The sequence below is a fragment of the Triplophysa rosa genome, linkage group LG13, assembly GCF_024868665.1.
Source record: "Triplophysa rosa linkage group LG13, Trosa_1v2, whole genome shotgun sequence".
Lineage (NCBI taxonomy): Eukaryota > Metazoa > Chordata > Actinopteri > Cypriniformes > Nemacheilidae > Triplophysa > Triplophysa rosa.
The window spans coordinates 21,691,105-21,717,365 of NC_079902.1; the positions used below are offsets into that span (position 1 = coordinate 21,691,105).

Genomic DNA, 26,261 nt, shown 5'->3' on the forward strand with positions numbered 1-26,261 from the left:
AGTGTTCAGATAATGTAAAAAGTTAATAAATAAAATGTTTCTCTTGGAAGAGTTTTTTCCCTCTTGTTAAGCATTTTAGTACGCAGCGGCAATGTTGTGTAATTATGAAACAATGTTTCACGGCAAATAATACGCAATTCAATACAAACGATAAAAACAAAGATTTGTGGAAAAAATCAAATATTTCTGTTCACTTCGTGGTTTTAGCAAACGAATTATTTCTAATTGTTAGAAAGAGAAACGATAGCTATCCAAATAGTTCCATCCTTTCATGTTTCATTTGACTTCCACTCTCATAACTTTCCTCTTATTTTAATTACAGTTCACAGACATGATCGTTAATCTTTCAGAAACGGCTTTATAGCTGCTCTCCCCCTCTCAATTATTGCATCATTATAGTTTGGCCATGTGGGCTGTAATTGAACTTCTTCAAGCACAGAGAAGCTACAACAACACACATGCCTTAGAGAAATTAGATAGGAAGCAAGTAGGACACACCAGAGGGCTGACATTTTTCATGGGATGATATCATTTCCAAAGAACAACTATATTCTTGTTCAAGCACGACTTCAACGCTTGATCTTTTATACTGGAAAAGTGGAAAATTCCGACGTGGGTTTGAGCTCGCGCGCGCCGTCTGGTGGCAGGTGAAGGTAAAGCTCCAGGGCTTTTCTGGTGGTTGGTTGCGGTCTTGCAATATGAGATGTCAAAATAGACCATAGAAAACAGCATACTCCGTTTTTTTCCTTTTAACCTCCCTAAACTAAATATAGTATTCGCTTTGCCACGTCATCTTGCTCTGCGAGCTTTCTGTGTGATTTGAAAAAATCTTTGGCTGCTCTGCACAGAGGAACTACTATAGCTGACCTACTTAAACTGAACTCTGTACAGTAACAACAATCCAAAATACACATACACAAAGTGTATAGTGTTATATATATGTGCATTTATAACTTAAAAATACAGATCGGTATAATTTCAGATTAATTCTCATAACATGACACAACAAAATACTTGTATAGGTGTTTTCATCACACATCTTGAAAAATAAAAGACTTGAGAAGAAATACATTACATTACTGCTTTTCCAACATTCTGAATGGTGACCACGACCAGCATTGAAGGAAAGTAAATCTTATAAAGAATTAAACCGATACATATTTACTGAATACTTTATATAGTACATAACAGAATGGTAGAAACAAGAAAAGTACAATTAAGAGGAATTCAAATACAAATGAATTTGTCTAAATTTAGATTATCTTGCGGATTATGATCAAACGTTTTTTTTACCATCCAAACTGTCTAAACAAACATGGTTCAGTACACAGTATAAACCTTTTGTCTGGGCTGCTGTAGGAATTTGATAACAGTGAAAAGGGTGTAACAGCACCCCCATCACTCGTCTTCATTGAGTAACATGTTGGGAACACCTTTGGAGATGGGGAATTCTCTGCCAGACTCCGGGCACTGTAAAGATCCCTCTATAACCTCAACCTGAGAGCAGAGAATGCAGAGAATACAATTATCAGCGCTAAAAACTTTTCTTTAATTGTGTAAATTGGGCTTGCACTTCTGCTGTGTATATCAATCAAAGCTTCAATATAAATGACCTCCTTTATTAAAAACACAGTTAGCTTCCATTGAAACAACCTTATCTTAATGCTTGAAAGTGGCTTTCTCACCTCCAGCAGAATTCTGTGAACTTTGCGCAGAAAATCTTCATCGTTTTCATAGTTTGGTATGAGGGTGCTGGGCAGGTCTTGGGAATGTCCAAGCTGTTAAAAACAACTCATTAGATCGTCATGATCAGAATCATTTCTCTACAAGTAAATATTCTAGGTAAAGAGATGCATCTTCACTGTGTCACATGCTGACAAAACAATAAATATATGGGTTATATATCTCTGCAGACTAACCACTTCTGCCGCCTGGATCAAGGGTCCCCACTCCAGCTTTGGTATCATCCGGGTCACGAACTGAGGGTTAAAGTCCACCTCACTCACTTTGACCTCTGTAGCCTTGATGCAAACAGGATCCAAGACATAACCGTACAGAAACAGATTTATTACTACAGTATGTTACTATTCGGTTGTTTAGTCTGACGTCACGCACCACCATATATGGAAGGTCATATCCTGTTTCCGGGTCCAAACGCTCAATGGATGCTGTAGGCAAACAACAAAAAATGCTAATATGCGCTCATGGCGAGCTGTAAAACTATCGGAAAACCACGATCCTTTCTCTTCGTGACGAAATCCCACATGGCCAGTCAGTGATTCATTTTTCATAATTTATTCAAATATTGATGTCGGCGACTCCGTAAGCCTGGTGACTGCAGTGTATACTGTGAGTTAATAGATGCTCTGCTTAAATACGCGATGCGAGTAAACAGTGCTCATTAACAGCTGTTTAAGCTGTAGCCCCGCTTGAAACGAATAGATGCTTGGACCCGGAAACGGTGTTATTTACGTCACCACTTAACAACCGAATATATTTTAAATATATACACGTTTAACCAATCATTTTTATCCATATAACCCATGTCCAGATTTCTAGAAGGGAATATTTATTCTGTGCGCAAGCCTACCTTAATATTGAGCGGGTATCCTTTAGTCACGCCTTTCACGTGGGATGTTAGCATGTTATGCGTTAATAGCTTCATTTCGACAGTATGTAGCTAAATATTTCTGCAACAGATAACAAAAGTTGGATTACAGAAGCATAACAACCACATGTGTGTAAAGCGCTGACTGTGTGCAACGGCGAAAACAGCACGGGGGAAAACAACCTGCTCGTTTTGGTTCCGCCACCTGAGGATCAGTTTCAAAGTAAGTTACTTAAAGACTCGGATACTGCTTATTTAACTAATTTTACGTTTAAAACAATTTAAATGATTTGCTTGCCATACAACACAATTGCATTCTGGTGATCTATTAATAGATAAATAAACAGAACAGAGGAGCTGCAGAGTCGCCGAGTCATGACGTTACAGCAGTTTCCGGACAGCAGCGCAGGGTCGCACACTGTACGAGATAATTTTATTGATAAACAACGATGGCAGAGAGCGTGGTAAGTTGTCTTTCTAATGTTTATTTTGCTAACGATGCGGGTGCATGTTGGGCTTTAAGCCGTTACTTGCTAAACAATTGTTGACACGTTTCTCGTTAAATCTTAGAAGCCTAAATGGGACGTTATTCTTTATTATGCGATTACTGTTGCTTTGTATCCACGTCAGATCAGTGATCCATGTATTTGTATTTTAAGAAACGCCAAGCTAAGATAAAACAACTTCATGTGGCGCTGGAAATGACCGCGAGAGCGATTCGATAATAGCGCACTGGCGCAGCTTTCCAAACGCTCTCGCGGCACTTCGATGACGTCATACTCCGATTGTCTGCGCAGCGCTTATTTAGACGAATACACGTGTTTTTTTCTAATGAAGACATCCAGCTATGCATTAGGTTTAATTGTGAATACTGATGATGTCAATGATTTACATCTAATAGTCTCGAGAGCTGTGTATCACCTAGTAGCAGTTGCACTATGTCGTAATGTTGCATTTTAGTGCTCTCAAAGCTGCGTAAACCAAGCACCTCTATGTTCCTCTCTTTCCCCCTGTTTTTAGAGACATGTTACGATTCAACAAGGAAAACAAGCACTTCAGTTGCAGAAATGCAAAGAATGTTGCAACAGTTTCCACTGCCCCTTCTGTGCAAGGAACATCTTTAAACCAACAAGACTTTTGAAATTAAAAATGCATCTCAAAAGTCACTGTAAAAAAGCGATCGTCCATGAAGGTATGAGCATGACTTGCTAGATATACCGTGGTACAGTATTTTCCTGACGTATAGTTCCTTTTTTTCTTTTAGACTTCACTGTTCACAGATGTGGATTGGGCTGTAGACCGTCTCTTCATTATCACTGCATGTACTGCGCGAGCACAGTCCTAAGGAGAGATGATTTTAAAAACCATTTGCAAGTCTGTAAACACAAACAGCAAGTGACCGCAGAAAAACGGTCAGCCGCAACGTCACACGTAACCAAAGAAACATCATCAACCTCCACAGAAGCTGTGACCGCTCCAGCCGTCCAACAATCACCCGCCTCCAGCACCAGTTTAATAGCTTCATTATCATTAACCTCCACAGAAACGGTGACCGCTCCAGCTGTCCAACAGTCTCCCTCCAGCAACGGTTTAATAGCTTCCATGGCGAACTTGAAAACAATAAGCCCATTGACCCAGGCCGAGACCCCACCAGCCACCGCAGTTTACTCGAGCAAGGTTCCCGTGCGAGCCGTTGTCAAAAAAAGGTGCCCGATTTGCAGTGCCCTCATGAATAAATGCAACATCCAGAAGCATATAGACCGCAAACACACCGAAGGGTCTATGAACGACATTAATGCCACGTCCCATCTCACCAGCCAGTGCGTTGATAAAACAAACGGCATGTTCACAGTCCGCAAAACCGCAAAGGGACGTAGCGTGCCGCTTCACGTCCAGTTCAAAGCATGGGGAGAAACTCACAGAGTCCTGTGCGATTCCAGTGAGTGTCAGTCAAACATGGAGCTCGCTCAGAGAAGCGGCCTGCCGTCTTATCAGTGCAAGCACATCCGATCTGTGACCTACTGCAAGTCTTCGGCTGAAGAGGTGTCGCTGACCGACAAAGTTTTAACGGAGATGGTGAGAATGAGATGGATAAATGAGGAAACGGAAAAGACGTGTCTGGCTCAGCGGCAGCTTGCAGAAAGCCACCGCGCACCCCTTTCCGTCCACACCACGATTGCCGTGCTGCCGATGAAGAAATGCATTTCGGTTTTCGAGCCCAACCACAGTCAGTTGTGTCGTGTCATGGTGGTATACAACACGAAATTGAACAAATGGTTTTGCCCCTGCGCAAAAGTGCGCCGTTCATGTATACACAAACACGTTGCCCAGTGGCATCTGTTCCAGACGCATCGTGAGCTGTTCCAGCCGACCCCGAGGGCTGACGAATCGCTTGCAGGAGACCAGTTTGACTGCTATTTCGAGGGGAAGGATGACACGGATGATGAGACCGCGTATCCGCCAACTGGTCTGCGATTGGAAAACTTAGTAGATTACGTGTTCCAGAACAAGAAGATACCTGCTGACCTACCGGAGAATATTCGCCTGCTGTCGACGGAGACGAACTACCCAAGAAGCCTCTGTCCAAATGAAAGCGTATGTCAGAGATGTCCAGAAGCTGTTCCTCTTGGTGAGCCTACCCTGATAACACAAACGGCAAAAATACTCACCAACTGGCACGTCATTGAAGGTAAGAGATGAAATGATGCAGATGCTCGTGCATAGCTGTAATGCCATCTAATGTATTGATTGTTTTCCAACGTTAGACGTCGCCGTCTACTATAAGCAGTGCCCACAGTGTGAAATGTGTTACCGGTACCAAGAATGGAAAGACGGCCTTCATAACTACAACGATGACATCATCCTGGACATACCTTTGTGTTTAACCCTCAGAAACCTCTTGGAGGTAACACGTAGCCTAATATATAACTCGCCAAATATTAACGCAAGCATTATTTTGAAATTGAAGTCTTCGTCGTTTAGGTCCACACTTCAGTGAGCAGAGCGGTGGAGTTTTTGCAGCTCATGGCGGGTGTGGAGTTTCCACCGCCGGATACTGTTCTGCGTGCATACTTGCACTTTGAAGCTCTTACGGAGCACGAGTACAGCTTCTCATGCGTCTCCTGTGGAGATCATCCGCCGGTGGTCATTATGGGTTTACACAGACAAGCTTTGCAGTCCTCAGGTAGGACGATTCTAAAAGGCGTCTGTGTTCTTCTTTTGCACTTATTTTTCAACACGTTGCTCTTTTTCTTGTGTTTTCAGTGAAGCACGTTGAAGAACCGCCAGAGAATTTCAAAGGAGAGATCGATGTGGAAAGATTTTGGGAGGCCGTGTCTAAAGAGATGATCGCTCGAGGTTTTGTTGAGAGTATGTGCGCATGCTCTAGCGTAAAAGAAAAGTAAAATGATGCATATTTAGGCTTCTGAAATTCATTTAAAGTATACCATTTTGATGTGTTCTCTATTCAATTGGTGAAAGGCAAAAATAGAAGTATGTTCATAAGTGGACTTCTGAACCTCACTTTTCAGCCACAGGTCAATTTTAGAGACCATTCCAAATTTGTATTTAATCGTAATTTAATCTAGATGTATTGTGGTCATTCCAGTCCAGTGTCTGTTGAATTTCAACAAAAACAAACCTCAGGAGTGACAAAGTCATCAAACAGCAACGTGAAAGACTGACAGCATGACAAGACGCGTGAAAACTGTGATAAACACAGAGAGTATCACATAAAAATGTTTTTTTTTTTACTTTTCTAAATACATGTTGTGTTGCTTAAAAGTGAATCTGAACTTGTTTTCTTTGCAGTATTTGAGGTCTGAAAAAATACAGAGCATCTTTTCTGTTATTTTCACCTGATTCTTCAGTTTTCACTTAATAAATGCAAACAGAAATAATATTTCATTTGAAATTTGGGAGTAAATATTGTTAGCACTTTACAGGATGAAACAAGACGGATAATTTTATCTAAACACAATACATCGAAAATTCAAAATATTTTGAAACGGTCTCTTAACTTTTTCTGCGGCTGTACATACAAATAAATTGATAATTATTGTTCTTTATTATGTTCCAGGTGATGTTCATAACCCATTTGTAGTTCCTCCATCTTTGCACTTCTGGGCTCCTTGGATTGGCAGAAACACACGGCTCTCCGACACGGTGCTCAACACGGAGTTTGAGAAAGTTCACTCCACGAATTCGGTTTCAGAGAACGTGATCTCAGAAGACAGACTCACGGAGGAACTATTCAAGCAGAAGGTTTGTCCGTTTCAGAGTTCAAAACTTTTTTTTTTAAGTTAACCATTTGTTACATTAACGTTAATGAAATGATCTTTTTGATAGGTTGATGTGATAAGGAGCTTGTGCGCAGACTGCGGTTTGGACTCCACTGGATCTCACAGTGACCTCCTGCTTAGATTGACAAATGAAATGAAATCCAGGCCAACGTATAAAAAAGTGTTTGAGAAGATCTGGACTCCCGCTGGTGAGCTGCTTTCTTGTTGAAGAACAAGATTTATTCAAAGTATTGCAATATTGTAACTCACAATACGGTATGACTTCCATGCATTGCTATTTTTATTTCCGCGGTCTTATCTCCCTTTCATTGTTTCTGTTGTGCATTAGGCGGCTGGGGTGTGATCATGTGTCCCTGTGGGGTTGTGTACAGTCTGAGAAACAACCTCCGAGCTGAAAGCCCTCAAGACTTCGCCGATTTGTTATTGTCATGGAAACACATGCCCAATGTCATCATTTACGAGCTGGCGGATGATCTGGCGAAGCACACTAATCTAAGAGCACCGGAACAGGTACCGATCTCTCCGTATGAAGGATGCTTAGCGGAACCCACTCCAGTTAATATAGATCTGGCCAGAAGAGGAAAGCTGCACGTGTCGTTACCTTGGCTCCAGAGTAGGAAGACGGTGGCAGATCTTCATGGACATCCAGTCACAGGATCTTCCAAGCATTACGTGCTGTATGACCAGATTCCTGAAGGAAATCCCAAAGACAGTGGAGGTGTTTTGAGGAACCTTGCATCTGTACCTCAACTGGCTGGAAAAGTGAACCGCCGGATTTTAGAGCAGCTGTTCGCTGAGATCAAGCAAAACGGCTACTTTTTGAAGATGTGGTCAGCGTCAACACAGATGTTTCAAATGAGGAACATCATTCATCATTATAATCAACACAAGAATAACAAAGCCATCAACAGGATGGGCGATCTGTGTTTAGTCAATCTAAGTTATGTTTAGAGAAAGTGATTTACCGGATATTCAGATCAAACGCTGACCAACTACGCGTTTATAACTTTATAATGCTTATTTTGCTTTATTACCAGTTAAATTTGTTCACTGGATATAAAGGTGGTGTTTGAGTTGTTGTTAAACGTTTTTTGTATTGTATATAATTAAACGTTGATCTTTAAATTCTCATGCTTCGTTTAAACTTTGGTTTACTTGCATTGTCCATATTTAGGGAGTTCATTTGCAAAAACGGATAACTCGGTTTTTAGTTTAGTTAGCTGTATTTTCTTGAGTTATTATTACTTAATCAGAACAACCCAACTGCCGTTTGATATTACTTGGAATGCACAATAAAAAAAACATGATTTTCGTAAATGAACTTTTTAAATGATAATTGATAAACACACGTCTATAAATCATCACATTTGATACTGCATAAAGAAGAGCAGACGAAAAAGTAGAAATTTTACATAAATCTAATTTTGTCAATAAAAACAGAAATAAATGTCTTATCCTTGTGGATATCACGTACACCAGGAATTGTTCGAATGCACAATTTTATTTTTTGTATTAATTTGTTTGCACATTGTCTTGGTACTATACAGGTAATTCTTACAGCGTATTATATCAATATAATTACAGAAGAAATAAACGTACACTGGCGGTAGCTATGAAGCATATAGCCGGCCAGTCATCGTAACGTAACGACCATCAAATCACAAACATGCATGCTCATACACACCCACTCAGAACACACACTGTACACATAAACACAAAATATCCCAAAACTCACTTCCCTCACACGGTATGCATTTAACGAAAATAAAAGCGAGAGAGAATGGGCACCAAATGCTTACCATCACTTTTACATTTCATTAGCCATTATTACAAATATGTAGGAAGGCAACTAATGAAATGAAAGCAAGCATGTTTGGTTTTGGAGAAAACGGCCAAATAAAGGGTAAAGCGAACAAAACTCGTCAAGATTATGTATGTGTCATATTTTAAGCCAAAATCAAAAGAAATAAGAATTATATTTTGCATTAAGCAAGGTGTGTTTTCAGGATTTTTTGCCTTGACTGTTCGGCACACTTCATTAACGTGATGCAAGAAAAAAACAAATGCTGTTCTGCCTTTTGCTGATTTTAAAAATGACCGCAGTCCAGTAATTGTTTAATTATAATACAACTTAAAATCATTGTATTACAGTATTTAGAATCATTTTGAAAACATTAAAAATGGTTGGATGCATTTTGTTAAAAAGAAACTATGTAAAGATTGTGTCATAAAACTAATATAACAAACAATGTAACGTGTCATGGCATAGGCCGCATTTTCTACCGAATCATTGTTTTTATTTTTGACTTATCTCTTTGATTTTGGGGCGAAAGGTTTGCCAGACATGTTTCCTTGAGGAAAAGACAACACGATCACATTCTGAAAAATACAAAGTAACAAGAATGAGTTTCTTGAATTACTGTGACTTTCAAATAATAATGTTAGTTTAGGCTCAAGAGATTTAAACAAAGGGAAACTTATATTGAAAGTGTTTATAATGTCAATAAAGCAGAAATATGGCACTAGGACATCAGGAGAACAGACTGTGTTTGAAACACAATCAAAACATCAGAGGACAAAGAATCATTTCACTAGTGTTAAAAGAATCAATATATATAGTAAGGCCACCTCAATATAGTCATTTTAATGATCGATTCGCCTTACTTAAACCAGAGATTATGAACAAGTTTGTTCAACTTTACGTTTGTAATACTTCAGAGAGAAAATGTAGGTTCGGCCAAATGTTGAATGAGCAGGAAAAACATCTGGTCTTGAGCTCACAGGTAAACAGCGTTACAAACTGATATGATTGCATACGTAATACATCAAGATGAGGGTGATCTGCACTTTGAGAGCGCCGCTTCTAGCTAAGTGCAAAACCATTTGCATCGTACAAAAAAAAGTGTGCAACTGTGTGGAGGCCACTTTAAAATCTAGTTTCCTTTAAGAGTTTGTTGTCCTTCACTTTTGCATTTGTGCTCAGGAACAAACTCACATTAATACTCGTACATTCATTCACGCTTCATTCACACTAACAAAAATCTGACTTCTTCAACCCCCGTCAATCTCATTCTTGGCCGTCTTCTGTGCGCCATTTCAAGAAGTCCTCTTTCCGCGCGTCCGGTTTAATTTGGTTCCTCATGCCTCCGAGCAGGTTGGACGTGGCCTCCGAGGCAACTATTAGGGGGCGGACGACGGTGGGAGGGATCTGACGCAAAACCCCGCCCACTGCTCCCGGAAGACCTTTCTGCTCGTGCCCGCGAGATGCCACATCGCACAGGGTCTGCGCTGTGTCAATCACTCCCTGTGAAAGCCCAGATCACAATATGCTTTAGAATACCAGACCGATCATAAAACCGTTTAAAAGTTTAGATAAGCAAGATAACACATCATGTTAAAACGCTTTTAGAGTTAAGCCACTTGTGAGATGACTAGCATGAATAGCAGAATAGCTCAAGTAGATGAACAGCAGTCAAAAGATGTATTTAACTCATTATTAACCTCATAGAGACAATACAAAGACGTACTTCTCTAACGGTGTCGTAGGCCTTGGCCACACCCTCTCTGAGGTCAGCTGGTTGAGGGGTGCGTCTGGGACGTTGGGTGGGCCGTCCCTCTATAATGTAGCGTGTCAGAGGAGGGGTCGGAGATAAGATGTCATACACGGTCTCAGCAGTGGCCTTGAAAACGCACAGGAATAATAAAGCTTTCCATTATTAAAGTCACTCAACCACAGGTCTCCGTAACTCTCAGAAAAAGAGACAATTTAGCAGCATCATAATATCATATTTATAATAATATGTCCTTTTTTTTACAGGTGTATCGCTATATTCGGACGTGTGCACACCTGAATTGCCTGCACCAGTCTGTTGCTGAGCTCCAGGGCAGCTGAAGCCGTCGACGTGCCGAATGATGCTGCCCCCCTCTGGAGCCCTCGAATAATGCGCCCATCCTTCCGGTACTGTTCAATGGGCATCCAGAAGAGATCCCGCACGCCGTGAACTACAGAGTGAAAGGTCAAGAATAAGAATGCCTTTATTTGTCCATCTTGTTGCTGTCAATTTATATATTTGACATGCGCTCTTAAAGGGACATATGACATGAAATATCACATTTCTAATGCGTCACATCACTGATCCAAACAACACAGCACTACAGTACACACAAGCAGAAAAGACCTGCACTCACAGAGTTGTACAACAGAATGCATGGGCCCCACACCTCCCAGAATCCCCGGCAGCTGGTTCTTCCTGATGTCAGTAAGCCACTCGTTCACAGCGTACTGAATCACCTTATCAACACCCAACAGCCTGAGAGAATAGAGAGTCGTGTGTAAGGCTCCTAAACTAAGTGAAAATTTGGCTGTGTGAGATTAGCTGGGGCATAACAGTAATGCAAAAAGAGTTTTGAGATTCAAAATGAGAGTGATTATTTACCCATGTCTACAACACAATCTCTTCAGCTTCAATTCAGAGCAGTTCAGCTGAGCCAGGCCAATCAGAATGCCCGCAAACGTTCCCTAAGAAACAAGAGGGATAGCTTATATAAACCTAGGCTATGTTCTGATGTGTACCAGTCATTTTTATGGTTGATGTTCCAACCTGCTCAATGACCACATGCTTTCCGTGATAGTCCAACCAGATGGGAACTTCAGAGGTGAAGCGGAACTCTCTACAGAAAGAGTGTAAGACATTAATTATGATTCATACGTATTATTGGATATTGTCATGCGGTTTGATGTCAGTCAGATCTTATACCTGAAGTAGATTGGTTGGTCAGAGGAAGAGGAGGAGCCGGCAGAGGAGGAACTCTGCTCACTGTAGGTTGTTTCTATTGAGGCAGCGAGATCAGGACCCAATCCAGAGCCAGCATCTGTGTCGTCTGAATGCTTTTGAGGAGCGTCAGTCCTCACTGGAAAGACAAATGAGAAAAGATCACACATTATGTGACCGGCTTCAATTTTTCGTTTACAAACACATTTGGGATTCCCTGATCTAGACTCACCCTCGGCCGCAGGGTCGACGGGTAGGTATGGATTAACTCCTGCTGCCAAGTTACTGAAAAAGTCCTTCAGGAAGAAAAGTGCATCCTGGAAAATGAAAACATAATTGTGTGACTTGCGCTGAGCTCTTTTGAAAAATATTCACTTTTTTGCTAAATAATGACCGATATGACGTGACCGAGTATAGTGTACCTGGTCAATGTTGAGTCGCAATGGTAACAGACTCACTCTGAGACAACATTCTGGACCGCCCAGACCTGACTCGGGCATCACCTGCAGCGCTTTCACAGTCAGCTACACAAACCAAACAAGAAACAAAGTTACAGTCAACAACACAATCAACATAAGAGAGAAATAATAAATACAGGAAGGAAGGAAGGAAGGAAGGAAGGAAGGAAGGAAGGAAGGAAGAAAGAAAGAAAGAAAGAAAGAAAGAAAGAAAGAAAGAAAGAAAGAAAGAAAGAAAGAAAGAAAGAAAGAAAGAAAGAAAGAAAGAAAGAAAGAAAGAAAGAAAGAAAGAAAGAAAGAAAGAAAGAAAGAAAGAAAGAAAGAAAGAAAGAAAGAGAATAAATAAATGAAGATACAAATAAAGAATTAATAAAGAAAGAAAACTAAACAAATAAAGAAAGAAATAGTAAAAATGAATGAATAAGTAAAAGATAAAAACAAAAATTAAAATAGAAAATGAATAAATAAATGAAATAAATATAAAATAAATATAGAATAAAATAATAAAAACAAATACAATTAAATTAAGAATAAAAAACAAATTATATAAAAATAAAGAAATAAAAAATAAAGGAAGAAAATAAATAAAAAGCAGAGAGAAAGTCAGACACAAAATAAATAAATAAAATGTAAGAAAAAAAAGAAGATACAAAGAAAAAACTAACCAACAAAATAATAAAAAATAAAACCCCCGAAATAAATGAATGAAGAAAGAAAAAAAGACAGGAAAGTAAGAAAAAACAATAAGACAGGGAATAAATAAATTAAATTAATAAATAAAAATAAATGAAGATACAAAGAAAGAACTAACCAAATAAATACAAAATAAAGAAAAAGAAAAAGAAAAGAAAGAAAGAATAAATGAACTAAATAAATTAAGGAAATAAACTAAAACAAAAGAACTATAAACTCAAATGAACAAAAATAACTGACTAAATAAATATAGAATAAAAAGAAAAACAATGAATAAATTAAGAAAGAAAAACGAAATAAAGAGGAAAAAAGGCCAGCTCACCATGTTGGAGTGTGCTCTGCGTGGCATGCTCTCACTGGTGTGCAGATACAGGAACTTGTTAATTTGAGAGGAAGCCAATCGATCTCGCACCTCCAGCTCCTGAACGATAAACACCTGACGGGAAATAGGCTGTTCGCCAAGCCCCGCCCCCTCTGCGTCCTGACCCGGCACAGCAGGCAACAGCACCGGGTACGTCTCGTGCTGAAAACTGACCTGAAGAAACGGGAAGTATTTACAGATCTACCAGTCTCCCACAGGTGTTCCATCACATACTCTCTTTACCTTCGTCAGCTGTATCTCCATGAGCAGCGTGTGCTGCCTCCCACTGCCACCAACCCAGCGCCAAGAGTTCTGAGGACGTGAGGGTCCAGCTGAACGAGACGGAGACCCACGTGCTCCGGGAGTGGCCGCTCGAACCCTGACAAACACAAACATCTCAATGACATGTTTGTAACGTGGGATTTACTCAAGACCGTGACCTGAAACGTACTTTTGACTGTGCTGCGGGTGACCGGAGCTGGGTTTGCCCCCGAAGTCTTTCCCACCGTACAGGTGCCAGATAACGGACACTTCTCGGAGCACCAGTCTGTTCTGAGGCACTGGAAAGCAGGCGGGAGCGCGCAGCAGGTCTGAACTGCCACGTGGCCGTGAGAAATACCCATCACGCACCTTTATAGGGCCCTGAGAGAGCAACGTCACCACAGGCTCACCGTCTCTAGGCTGTCAGAGACAAAGAACATTTTGATAAAAAGTTATTTGATAAAAGGCAAAAGCAAGCGATTGAATGGCGCGGATACAGAAAAGATTTGCGGATACAGACCGGGATGCCCATCCCAGGAGCTTCTAGGATGCAGAAGTCATCATTATCTGTGGAACATTCTGAGCCTTCCTCTGACATCACATCTGCATGAACTTCCATAGCTGTGGTCACCAGTCCGTCAAGATCAGACTCCTCCCCTTCCAGTACAGAGGGGCGGGGCTTAGGAGCTTCTCCCGGGAACAGGTAGACCGAGACAGGTGAGGCTCGTCGGGTGGATGGGGAGCCTGCTTGTCAAACACAGAGAGGACTCATGAATGTTATATTACACACATACTGCTACAGACGTCTGCATCAAAACTCAAAGTCTCACCTGAATCTTGGTTCTCTTCGTGTGGGATTCTCTCCGTGTCAATCAAGGCATCTGTGAGATCACATTGGTTAATCTCTGCCGTCTCCGCTGGTGGGCAGGGCGGAAGGGAGGCGGGGCTTTCTGACAGCTGAGAGAAACAGACCGCTCGAGTTCAAACAGCAAGAGTTTGAAGATAAACAAAAATAAACGGTGGCACACAAATCTCACCAGAAGCTTCTGTCCGGCGATCTCTGTAGGGGACGTGTGGCGAGGGGGGGGGTGAAGGTCACCCTGAGAGACCAGATACTGCAGCATGTTAACAAGGGCAGCGCACGAGTCCGCACAGGTGTGCACGTGAACGACGTTATTAGAACAACGGAGCTCGAACAGCGGCTGAGTCTGGAAATATCGCAAAAAGAAAATGACTCATAAAAGAGTAATCATGACAGAAATGATTCGTGGGTAGTAAACATAAAATCAAAAACGTTATTAGTAGGGCTGTCAAACGATTAATCGCGATCAATCGCATCCAGAATAAAAGTTTGTGTTTACGTAATATATCTCTGTGTACAGTGCATAATAATTTTGTATTTATTAACACATACACATACATGTATATATTTAAGAAAAATCTCAAAATTAATAAACATTTATACATAATTATGAATAAATACATGTAAATATTTCCTAAATATGTATTCATGTGTATGTGTTTGTATTTATAAATACAAAATTAACATGCACAGTACACAGACATATATTATGTAAGTACAAACTTTTATTCTGGATGCGATTAATCGCGATTAATCGTTTGACAGCCCTAGTTATTAGTTTAGTCATTGACAACTGTAGTTGTTCTGTTCTAAACCTAAGGCAGGGAATAAGCTGCAGGATAAAAAATCGAATTACAAGATTGACAAACCGACACCTTGGAATTATAACTGCATTCTGAGATATTTAGCGTCAAAGTCTTTGCAATCCATTTGACTTTGTAGATGAAACCCTTTTTGTTTTCTGAAAAAGTTCCAAAATGTACACAACGGAAAGAATAAACACCTTGATGTTGAAGGGTATAATGTTCATGTTTATGTTATGTCGAATACCTTTATAACACTTACACGTTATTGAAATTGCGTTACTGACAGCACACTGTAAATATAAACAAATAATTCTAATGTTATGAACGGTTTATGTGAGTGATGGTGTGACACTAACCAGTTTACTGGAGTCTGTTCCTTTCCATGTGGTGATGGCCAGTTCCAACAGATCAATGTCTAACACACACACATAATCTAAGAGAGAGAGAAAATGAGCATTACATGATGCCTTCATAAAAACTCACATTTTGAAAACTATTCTCGACATTTTAATCCATTTGCACTTAATATTGCTTAATATGAACATTTCAATCAGAAGAGTGTCATTTGCTAGTAAGTGGAAACATACCTCGCCTCAAATCCACTGTGTCACTTTCACATTTATCAGACAGGTACAACGCAGAGTCATCCAAGATAAACCTAACAGGAATTACAGAGCAGTTAGATCTGACAAAAAAAAACAAATCCTCAGTAGATCTGTCAAGATCAGAAACGGGTCGCCAGTACCTGAGGTGAAAGGTCGCGGTGTCCACGATGATGTTGCTGGACAGAGAGAAGGACTCTGCGGTCAACAAAACTCGCAGAGAAAGATAAAGAGGTCTGAAGGACAGAAATGACAGAAAAATGACATCTACTTTCAAATGCATGTAGGGATATTTGATAAACTACTATCGTGGGTAGTGTGACACCTGTAGTCGACCGCACATGTGGCCAGGTGAGTGTGTAGAACTGTGATGACAGCAGGTGGGGTGTATCCTAAAATATCATCATCTATAACGTCAAGGAAATCAACTATCTGCATGAAGAATAGAAGAAACATGCACATTAGATTACTCTGACACACCGGTAAAAGAGATGTCAACTTTATTTGTCATGTGACAGCCGACCTGTTCGTGCCAGCTGTGATTGGTCAATGCCATGTGATGTCGTAAAGTAGCACCGTGGAGTCGCAACGCCACCAGAAACTCCTGAAGAGAAATGAAAAGGGTCACAAACGCACACAAATCATCGTGACGGGCAAACAAGGTAGGAAAATACAAACCTTGACATTTCTCTCCAGGTCTAATGTGATTTGGATGGCAGTCGATAGCATTTGGATGTTGGTTTCTCTCCCGCCGACGCTGCTCACCCCTACCTCCGTGGGGTAAATGGTGGGGTCCAAATGACCTGGGGGTGTGAATCTGGGCATTTCTAATCTCTCGGGGATGGGGGAGTCTGGGACCTCCGCTGTAAAAAAAGCCCACAATATTGACATTGGGCATATGAAATATCCATCTCCATCGCATGCCAAAGCACCTTACTTTAAATTTTAAATTGATTAGTTATTCGTTCACAGGTTACCTTTATGATAGAGCTCCACTTTTCTGCTCTCTATGGTCAGGAAGTTAAGATTTGGATTGTTCTGGTGCTGCGTCACACTAAAAATCTTCCCCCCTTCCAAGTCCAAAACGAGTTCTCCATGACACCGTTCCACTTTACGCCCAGCCTCGTTCTACAGAAGAAGAAGAGCATGGCATTTGCCACGTTAGGAATATGAAAACAGTTTCTAACATTATGCCAGCGTCTGAAATCTTCGGCTGCTGACTAGATCACGAAAACTTCTTAATTCTCAAGCGGTGACATAATATGACTTTCTGAGCGTTTCCTGAGAATGACCTTGCAGTCAGTCATGGCTTGTAGGCGACCCTTGCCAATCAGCACGGTTAAACAGAGCAGACTGAGGGCGTGGCCAGACTGAGACGCCGACTGCTTTCTTCTCTTTGATTGGCTGGCTGAGTAAAACTGAGGCTCCTCCTCCTCAGAGTCAGATTCTACAATAAGTAGAAACACAAAACATTAGGATAGAGTTTTTATAAAAAAATAAAGCACGTCGTACATTGAAACATGACATGGAGACTGACCCAGTCTGAAGGCAGATTTACAGAGGTAAAACTCGTCCTTCTCGGGTCTGCGCTGGTGAGAGGGAATACGGGCACCTCGTGAAGAGAAGGAGGGTGCTGGGGGAGGAGGAGCGGGAGGAGGCTCCCACATCAACAGATCATTATTAATCCTGGCATAAGAGAGAGAATGAGTTGAAATACACTGTTTGAAGATAAAATAGCAGTTTTTAAATCAGCGTGTTGGTGCGAGTGACTTCTACCTGTTGTAGATGCTCTGGAAAGCTTCTTTGCTGGGCAGGAGGATAAAAGCTACAGGAAACGTGATATCAACCACATACTGACACTGACATATACACTGAGACTGAAACTCTTTCATTTCCTCTGGGTCAGCTGGGATCACCATCTGAGACAGAAAGAGAGAGGCGTTGCAATGATGGAGAGAAGACAAAAGGTTCTGTAAATTACTGAATGAGAAAAAACAAAAGCGAGACCTCTTCCGTCTCAAACATGGTGCGGTTGGAGGAGAATGGCGAGCTGGTCTTCTCTCTGAGCTCACAGGGATTCTCCAGAGACATGGAGGCCAGACCCAGATCTGTGTTGAGCCCTTCACGCGCGCCTCGGCTGTCAGAAGCTGCTCCCTCATTCACACGCACCTGAATCCTACAGACAACACGGACGGTTGAACATCAGAACACTATTTACATTTGAAAAGGTTTTTGAAATGTCATTGTACAAATATTTCTGGAGATTTCAGTCTTTCCTCACGAAATTCCCCAATCCAATTTAGGCAAATCTGAGTCGTTGACCGTGTCTCCTCTGTTCAAGAGACAAGATTTACTTTCTAAAGTACTATAGACTAACCCTAACAGAAAACTATTTGCTGTTTTAAATGTTTTATTTTGTTGCATTAATGTTGCTATTGTTGCATTATATAATTAAGTATATATGAAGAGTTCCAAAATGAGCTGGCTTTGTTTAAAAAAAACAAAAAAAAAACATGTTTTTTTATTGTGCATTCCAATCAATATCAATCAAACTGCAGTTGGTTTGTTTTGATTAAAGCCATAATAACTAAAAAAAAAATACAGCTAACTAACACAATAAAAACATGATAACATAATAAAAAACATGATTTTAGAAAATCTCATTTTGGAACCAAACTCTTCAAATATTCTGTTTTTAAAAATGACAACATCCCAAACGGGACCATAAAAATATTGGTAACAATAAGGTGCTATTTGTTAAAAATGAGTTAATGCATTAGCTAACACGAACTAACAATGAACAATACTTCTACAGCATTTATTAATATGAATTCATGTTAATTTCAGCATTTACTAATACATTATTAAATTCAAACGTTGTCACTGTTAACATTAGTTAATGCACCATGAACTAACATGAATAACTGTATTGACATGAACGAACATTGACAAGGATTAATAAATGCTGAAAATTGTTAGCAAATGCATTTACTAATGTTAACTAATAGCGCCTTATTGTAAAGCGTTACCGAAATATTTGATCAGATTTGTACAATATAAAGGAATAAATACAACTAGTCACTTTCTCACCTGGGCATGGCGTCAGGGTTGTGTGGATCTGGACTCTTCTGTACACAGATGCAGGGAAATGCTTCTCCCTCCCAACCCTCGTACACTCCTAAAACAAACACAACACCACCTTCCAAATGAACCACTTTTCTCAGCAGAGTATTCAACTAAATCTATAGATGTATTGTGCACTAATAAGACCAGGCAGGCATATTTATTAAGACCGTTTTGAAATCGTGCGTTTTCTCACCGTGTAGATCTGTAAAACAGGCCTCCAGCAGTTTGGTAAGTTTGGCTCCAGGGCTGCTCGGGCCGTCCTGAGGAACATCCGGCCCCTGCTGAGACCTCAGCTCCAGGTTGGAGATCTGCAAGCTCAGGATCTCACTGCACACCGCACGCTGGCTCAGGGGTCGCCTCAGACCCGGGGGTCGAAGGTCAGGGACGGGGAAACGCACCTTCAGCACAGCGTGAGGAGATCGAAGCACCAGGGAAGAGTGAAGCTCTAACAACTGAGACTGCAGAGAGAGGGACAAACAAAACATCAGCGCCCATTTAACCAAACGAATTACAGGTCAGGAAGAAGAATTGGTTAGTATTTCTAAGCAATAAAGTCTAGTGACCTCTGGTGCGTGTGCTTTGGTTCTTTGGGGAGGTGTAGGACAATGACTCAAGGCTTGTAAGATGTGCTCCAGTCGGCCCAGAATATCCAAGTCCAACTCGGAGCTGAGTTCTCCGAGCTCAACCTGTAGAGAACTGTCTCTGCGCACCACACGCCTCCTGGTTCCACTCTACACATCAGAGAGATAGACAAACAGCGTCATACATACTGATACACACACTACAAACATTTACATGGCACATGTGCAAAAACGTTTGTTAAGAAAGCAGTATTCGTAATAAAAAATGGTTTGATATTTTGTCCGTCACATATGGATCACGCAACTGTGTTACCTTGCGCATGTGCTTCTCACACAGACTGTGGTGGAACTGAGCGCACGGTCTGGCAGCCGCACCCATCGTGAAGAGACCAGCCGACTGGAACTGCAGAAGCTGGGAGAACAACACGCGTGGTAAAATATGTGAAACGAAGCGACGTTTCCAGAACTTTTTTCTCATAAACAGCCGAGATGTAGCGTGTACCTCCGTGTACTGCGGACCACCAGAATCCCACAGGGACTCCAGTAGCTCCAGCCTGCTGAAGGAGAGGTCGGAGGTCATGGCTCGGGTGTGCCGCCCTGCGCTACGCATCTCACACGCCAGCTGCACCGCGGCACCGGTCACCCTGGAGACCGGAGGAGAATCAGAAGATATGCACGCAGATATATATAGTAAGTGAGCATCCTGCTGTACCTGATGTGAGAGTGAGGACACGCTTTAGCAAAACTCCCGCGCAAATTTTGGAAGTCTCTCTCGCTGAACATGCCATCTTTAAAGTACGCAAGCTCCCGGAAAAACACCTGCGACACCTCGGCCAATGAGGAGAGCCCGTCGGGCACGGGGGGCGGTTCCTGCTCAAGCAGAGTTAGCGTGACTCCGCCCAGCGAGAGGCGGAGCAAGGAGTCTGGTTTCATTGGCTCGGATTGGCCACCACGAGACGAACGTTCTAGAAGAAAGAAAAACAAGTTCCAAACTGTTGACTGACCGCGTGACATCACGTACTGTAAGTTATAGAAAGAAGTGTGTGTTTGTTTAAAACAAGGATACATACTTGAGGGTCTGCTACATTGTGGTAAACTAGTTAAGGATCCTGGTACAGGATAACGACGAGGACAGTTAAGCATTCCCTGCAGGTTAAATATGATAAAAGAACGAGCCAATCACACGCTGTACAAACACAACCACATGAACAGAATAAACGTCTTTAGATGTGCAGACCTGTGGAGACAGAGGATTTGACTGGGCCACGCTGCTTTGACTATGAATGGACGACTCCATGTCGCTGTCCGAATATTCACTGCCAGAGCGTGTGGACAACACACTGCTGGTCATACAGCCGGCACCCATGGAGTAAAACATCTCTGAGGAAATAAAGAAGTCCCATTTAAAACATACAACATGATGAACACGGATTGTATGTCAATCAGTCAACTCGTGTAACTATAATATCCTCAACCAGACATTAGTTTTCTGCACTCGCCTCCGTTCTCCACTCTGTTGACATAGGGCTCTGCGTCCAGCTCCAGGTCTCTGTCCATCATCTCTGCATTCAGCTGTTTACTGAGATCTTCCTCAATCAAACGCAGATCATCAGAGCCCAGAGGTCTGGACACCCCTCCACCGGACACCCCACCACCACGGCTGCCTTCTACCAAACACAGAACGATAAAAACATAAAACACAGTAAAGGCCTGTTCGCACGAAGAACAAGTTGCATGTTTTAAAAACGTTTCTAAAAGAATAACAACCGGGCATTTCCAGCTTTATGGATGTGACATTTTCAGTCAAAACTTGAAATATAAATTAATAAAGTGCCATGGGATCTTTAATGACCACAGGGAGTCAAGGACCTCGGTTTAACGTCTCTCCTGAAGGACGGTTTTCTTTACATGGGTAAAATCTCTGACATCTTAATCTGTCATATTAAAGATGACATTTGCATGGAATTGCCCAACTATAAATACACAGACAATTCACGATGATTCATTTTTGTTCAAGCTTATGAAGGATAAAACATTGACAGCCAATCAAAAGCCCATTTGAATTTAAAGGGCTCACGCTTTTACGAAACTGTGCGCTGGATTATAGCTAGTGATCTAGTTGTTATCCTTGGTGTGAACGGGCCTTTATTCTTCTGGACAGATTAAACATGAACATCAACAACTTCATCCCGTCATCACGGAACGTTTTAGAAAACGTACGATAAATGTACTCGAAAATGCACTTTTATGACAGCGAACTGATCTTGGATGTGTACAGCTTTGCAAATGAGACGCAAAGAAAAGGCTTGGGTTAAAAGTCAGAATCTGTGCGAGAGATGAAGAAACATTGTGCCGATGACCGTATGAATGGGGTACCTGACGTCTCAATGCAGAGGGCAGACAGGAGGTCCGTCAGGCGAGTCACTTGACTTGGGGACAGCAGCAGGTGGAGGCAACCAACCTTACCGTCCAGCTCAAACTATGAAAAGAAAGACATAAATCAGACCCTCAGAGACTGAAACCACTGGAATGAAATCAAACCGGAGATATTTTAGGCTTGACTGATGTGATCTCTCATGCACACCGAAGCAAAACGATTATAAAATTTATTTATAAATCTTAAATGAAATATTCTCTTTTTAACTTTTGGTTTTGCTTATGTATAGCACTTAGGAATAGACAAAATGCTTTTTTCTCAGTCGGACACAAACCTTGGGTCCAGGCAGCATTTCGTTCTGTTTAATTTTGACCGTCGTCTCTATGAATCCTGAGCATTGCCCGATCAGCAGGGGTTCGGGCGGCTTCTGGGTATGATGCAATGGTTGAGAAGGTTTGGAGGCATCGTCTACATCTTCACCCTCCTCATCTTTCTCATCCGCCTTCTTCATGCCCTCCCTGCTGCCCACCATAACATCCGAATGAATCAGCCCCTGTAACACACGAAAGAGGATGAAATAAGACACAGTCGATAGCAAACCAAACCAAAATCAGACTTTTATAGTTGTATCCCAAAGTTTGATATTCTGACCCTGACCTGTGATCCTCCCAGGGTCTCATAAAGCAGCTGTACAGAGTTAAGCTGAAGGATCTTGTGCAGGAAAGCTGGTGGCTGGTGGATGTCCACAGGCACTGTCTGGCTTGAGTCTCTCACAGCCTCATCACAATAGTCCACCCTGCAGTACCGCAAACCGCCACCGGGGACACAACACAGTTCAGTCACTAATAAACAAGCGTATTCTAGGAAGAGGTGTGCGTTTATGAGAGACTATGACTGTATCTGTGTGTCAGTGAATACGTCATCACAGTGTTTTCAGTTGAACCGGTGGATCCACTAAAAGAATGTCTGAAAAGTATTTAACAAAAGGAATGTACAGTATTTTCTTTTACATTTTTTGAGCAATTAGAGGATTTGTTTTACAAAAAAGCATGCCAAGGTCAATCTAAAAAGGACACATTCTCAATATATTATACAGTATAAATAAACATACACTACGGTTTAAGATGCATCTGTGGGAAGATGTATATTCTGACCGTTTAATGCGCATTTCTAAGGCAACCCCCGTCTCGGCATCCAGGGGATGGTGTTCTACTCGCACTATGGTGTCCAGGAAGGTGACTTTAATTCGACGTAGGACTGCAAAAGACAAATTGAATATATTATATAATATAATACACAGACTGACAGGCAGAAATACAATACTGTAACGCTGATATCCAGTAAACAGTGCATTGGAAATTTGTTTGTCATGAAAAGATGATTCGCATTGGTCAATAGTGGCATTCTGTAGTTAAATATTTGTATTTTTTGAGCACTACAATTTTTCCACATAACTTTGCCAATTTTGTGCGTCTAATCATTACACTATCTAAAATCAATCATATCTCATATCCATTTATGTCTAGATGTATAATAAACAAAATAATGTTCTCAGTTTTAAGAGCTGACCATTGATTTATTGTCTGAGTTTATTTTACCAATAATGCCTCGTTTACAATTAATCTTCAGACATGAAGACGTGAACCACATGAAACTAGACATAAAAGACTGCCGTTAATCAATAACAATTGTGATATACAGGCAAAACCCAATTTAAGCCTAAATCAGACCAGCACATCCAAAATATACACAGTCTCAAGTTGACTGATACACACCCGTCTCGATGGTCTGTGCAAACATTTCCAGCCCCTCCAGCGGAGCAGGCGGCTCTTCGGACGCCTCTGGGGGGTCCTTCAGGCACTCCTGGGCCAGCTGCATGCTGGACGTCATACACGAGGACCACCCTTGGGAGTCCCAGCTCCCACCTAACAGAGACAATTTTATGAGCCATAAACACTGTAGAGACTGAGGAGCACATGACCCAAAAATCAATAAGTCCCGCCCCAAACTTACGCCATTGGTTAACCCAAGACAGTATGCTTGAACAAACATAGCATGTTTTGATAAACGCCACAATGTTTTTTGCTTTTCAAGAAGCCTATGAATAGCTTATAGAGAGTATTTAAACCAAAAAAGGACACACACACACACGTTTTAAATCATTACATTTGGCACATCCCAGTGCTGAATATGTGGTTACATTCTTGTATCACGCTAGATAGACACTTACTCATTCTGTATTTGGGTCTGCATGTTATTTGCAGTCCAGTGACTTCAAGGGTGCAGTGGTCCGTCACGAGCGCCGCCCAGGGAATAGTCACCGAAATGCTGCTCACAAAACCTTCGACAATCTCTAGCGGAGCTCCTAAAGACTCCAAAAACTCATTCACCGCCTGAAAGAGAAGATTCAAAGTGCATGTAGAGCATCTAAAGGTGGACAACATGCCAGGAAAACAGAACAACATGCCAAAAGAAGTGGTGGCTTTGAAACAAGGAAAGGATGATGTGGCTCCTGTAGCTCAATTGGTAGAGCTTTGCATTAAAGGTCATGGGATCGAATCCCACATAGTTCAAGAGTTTGAATCCCCCCAATGGGTTTGACTCCCAGGGGTCAAAGGGTCGAACACACATGAGTTTGAATATTCCAAAGGCAATGAGATACACAAGATCTTGGGTTTGAATTCCACATAGGTCATGAATTTGATTCCCAGGGGTCATGAGTTCAAACACACATGGGCTTGAATTCCCAAAACGCAATGGGTTTGATTCCGAAGGGTCATGGGTTCGAACACACACGAGTTCTATTAAGAGGTTATAGATATTCAGAGAATACTCAGAAGGTAAAATGATACACAGGGTCTTGAGTTCGAATCCCTCAAAGGTCATGAATTTGGTTCCCGGGGTTACAAATTCAAACACACTTCGAATCCCCCAAAGGTCATTAATTAGATTTTCAGGGATTATGGATAAGAACGCACATGGATTTGATTCCCTTGAAGATTATGGGTTCGAATCACCCAAAGGTACAAACACACATAGTGACACAATGTACAACGCTGCGAGTTGCTTTGGATAAAAGGCTTGAATACATTTGTGACAGATGACACACACAGCTAAGTGACCAGACCAAGAATGTGAAAGCAAAAGTGGTCAAAACACCAATCTCCTCAGCAGTGTGAACTTGAAAGTTGTGTTGATCTCAAATGTTTCCAGCCATTGCGAAACAGTGGCAGGGGTAAATGAGAGGCACATGGTGGACATATCCTAAAGAAGCCGGCCTGGACATGTCTCACTTACCCAAGCGTCCAAGTTAATTTCCCGAATGACACCGCTGCCATTGTACAGGTCCAAGCTCAGCTGGTCCAAACTGAGTCTTTCCTCCAAAAAGTGGCCCAGGTAGTGCTGCAGGAGGTACCGACAGGCCCGTTTCTTTATTGAGCCCGACCATGGGAAGAGCCACCGAGACATAGGGCCACGACAGACGGGGAGAGGGAGCTGAGAGGTGGCGGAACAAGAGACCAGTCCTGCATAACAGATTTAAGGGCCCTCGGTAGTGTGTGCAGACGAGAGTAACAGAGTGAACGCGAGCTAGTGTGGACAAGAGCGGACGAACCCGTCTAACTAACTTCCTGTCCTTTGACACCAAAATCCCCCGAGCCTTCGCGTTTGGACCTGGGTTTGTACAGAGCGCCTTTTAAAAACGATTATTTGCGCTGAAACGAGACGCTCCGGTCCTTATTTTGATCGCATATGTGAGCGAAATAAGCGATAGGTCCTCTACGGCTCTCGGAGGCAACGGGTTGTTTATTGTTTTCATACCAGGACTGAACGAGTAGCGTCATGACGTCATTGCGACTGGAAGTCGGAAGTTGCACTGCGAAGCCGCCATGTTGGGAAGGTCAAGCCACCAACACTGAACAGTAGTACTTGTTGGATTTAACGTTGTAAACGTGTTTTAATTACACATAGAAGCCAGGTTATTTAAAGTTGTATTACTATATCAGGTTTGATATATTTTCTATAAACCTTTTTTCGTTAATGCACTTACATCCCAGCTAAACATTCAGGTTCTTATATCACCTTAAGAAGTGTCGGATGAATACCAGAAAATAGTAAAATAATCATATCACTATACTGTGCCATTAAACTGTACTTAAACTTCCAGAATCTGTTTATTCATTATCATTATTAAACAAAATCCATATTTGTGAATAGCGGTAAACACAAATTCTCTAAAATACAAGTAACTTTTAGTTCTTTCAAAATCAAAACAGATTATATTTGTGCTGCACTTACCAGTGCTACTTTATGTCTACAAAATCAATTTCATATTGAAGCCTTCATGTCAAAATCCTAAGAATAGTTAAATTGTTTTCAAACAACTTATGGTTGCAAGTTTTTCCTCACACAATTAACTGCATTACATTTTTTTAATCAAAAGAATCCGTTTTCA

The 26,261-nt window shown here is 41.4% G+C and overlaps 3 protein-coding genes across 4 annotated transcripts; 1 reads left to right on the top strand and 2 right to left on the bottom strand.

Annotated features, from left to right (window-relative positions):
• Window positions 1-1,156: 1,156 nt before the first annotated feature.
• trmt112 (tRNA methyltransferase activator subunit 11-2) lies at window positions 1,157-2,764 on the bottom strand. The gene is made up of 4 exons (XM_057348931.1): window positions 2,591-2,764; window positions 1,920-2,021; window positions 1,686-1,778; window positions 1,157-1,497 (listed from the first exon to the last, which is right to left on the bottom strand). The coding sequence occupies exons 1-4, from the start codon at window positions 2,663-2,665 to the stop codon at window positions 1,399-1,401; spliced, it is 369 nt and encodes a 122-aa protein (XP_057204914.1). The 5' UTR covers window positions 2,666-2,764; the 3' UTR covers window positions 1,157-1,398.
• Window positions 2,718-7,991, top strand: LOC130563434 (uncharacterized). Its single transcript, XM_057348929.1, has 10 exons — window positions 2,718-2,831; window positions 2,944-3,072; window positions 3,629-3,800; window positions 3,873-5,297; window positions 5,374-5,513; window positions 5,591-5,792; window positions 5,873-5,977; window positions 6,687-6,871; window positions 6,956-7,097; window positions 7,238-7,991. The coding sequence occupies exons 2-10, from the start codon at window positions 3,058-3,060 to the stop codon at window positions 7,858-7,860; spliced, it is 3,009 nt and encodes a 1,002-aa protein (XP_057204912.1). The 5' UTR covers window positions 2,718-2,831; window positions 2,944-3,057; the 3' UTR covers window positions 7,861-7,991.
• A 406-nt stretch (window positions 7,992-8,397) lies between these two features.
• On the bottom strand, window positions 8,398-25,648 carry atg2a (autophagy related 2A). 2 transcript variants are annotated; one of them, XM_057348928.1, is made up of 42 exons: window positions 25,106-25,648; window positions 24,039-24,201; window positions 23,584-23,733; window positions 22,963-23,065; window positions 22,466-22,604; window positions 22,143-22,361; window positions 21,808-21,910; window positions 20,931-21,098; window positions 20,669-20,811; window positions 20,502-20,577; window positions 20,144-20,396; window positions 19,934-20,075; window positions 19,745-19,843; window positions 19,414-19,581; window positions 19,044-19,308; window positions 18,815-18,902; window positions 17,732-17,900; window positions 17,501-17,643; window positions 17,262-17,410; window positions 17,017-17,171; window positions 16,702-16,852; window positions 16,403-16,587; window positions 16,248-16,328; window positions 16,050-16,156; window positions 15,868-15,960; window positions 15,710-15,780; window positions 15,479-15,555; window positions 14,492-14,662; window positions 14,285-14,411; window positions 13,975-14,198; window positions 13,645-13,874; window positions 13,437-13,572; window positions 13,155-13,367; window positions 12,104-12,205; window positions 11,914-11,998; window positions 11,667-11,820; window positions 11,511-11,580; window positions 11,346-11,428; window positions 11,098-11,219; window positions 10,757-10,911; window positions 10,437-10,589; window positions 8,398-10,213 (listed from the first exon to the last, which is right to left on the bottom strand). In XM_057348928.1, exons 1-42 carry the CDS (start codon window positions 25,274-25,276, stop codon window positions 9,977-9,979), a joined length of 6,093 nt encoding a protein of 2,030 aa, XP_057204911.1. In that variant the 5' UTR covers window positions 25,277-25,648; the 3' UTR covers window positions 8,398-9,976. The 2 variants fall into 2 exon arrangements, with proteins under 2 accessions (XP_057204911.1, XP_057204910.1); XM_057348927.1 differs by having other exon boundaries at window positions 11,098-11,255.
• Between the last annotated feature and the right edge of the window lie 613 nt (window positions 25,649-26,261).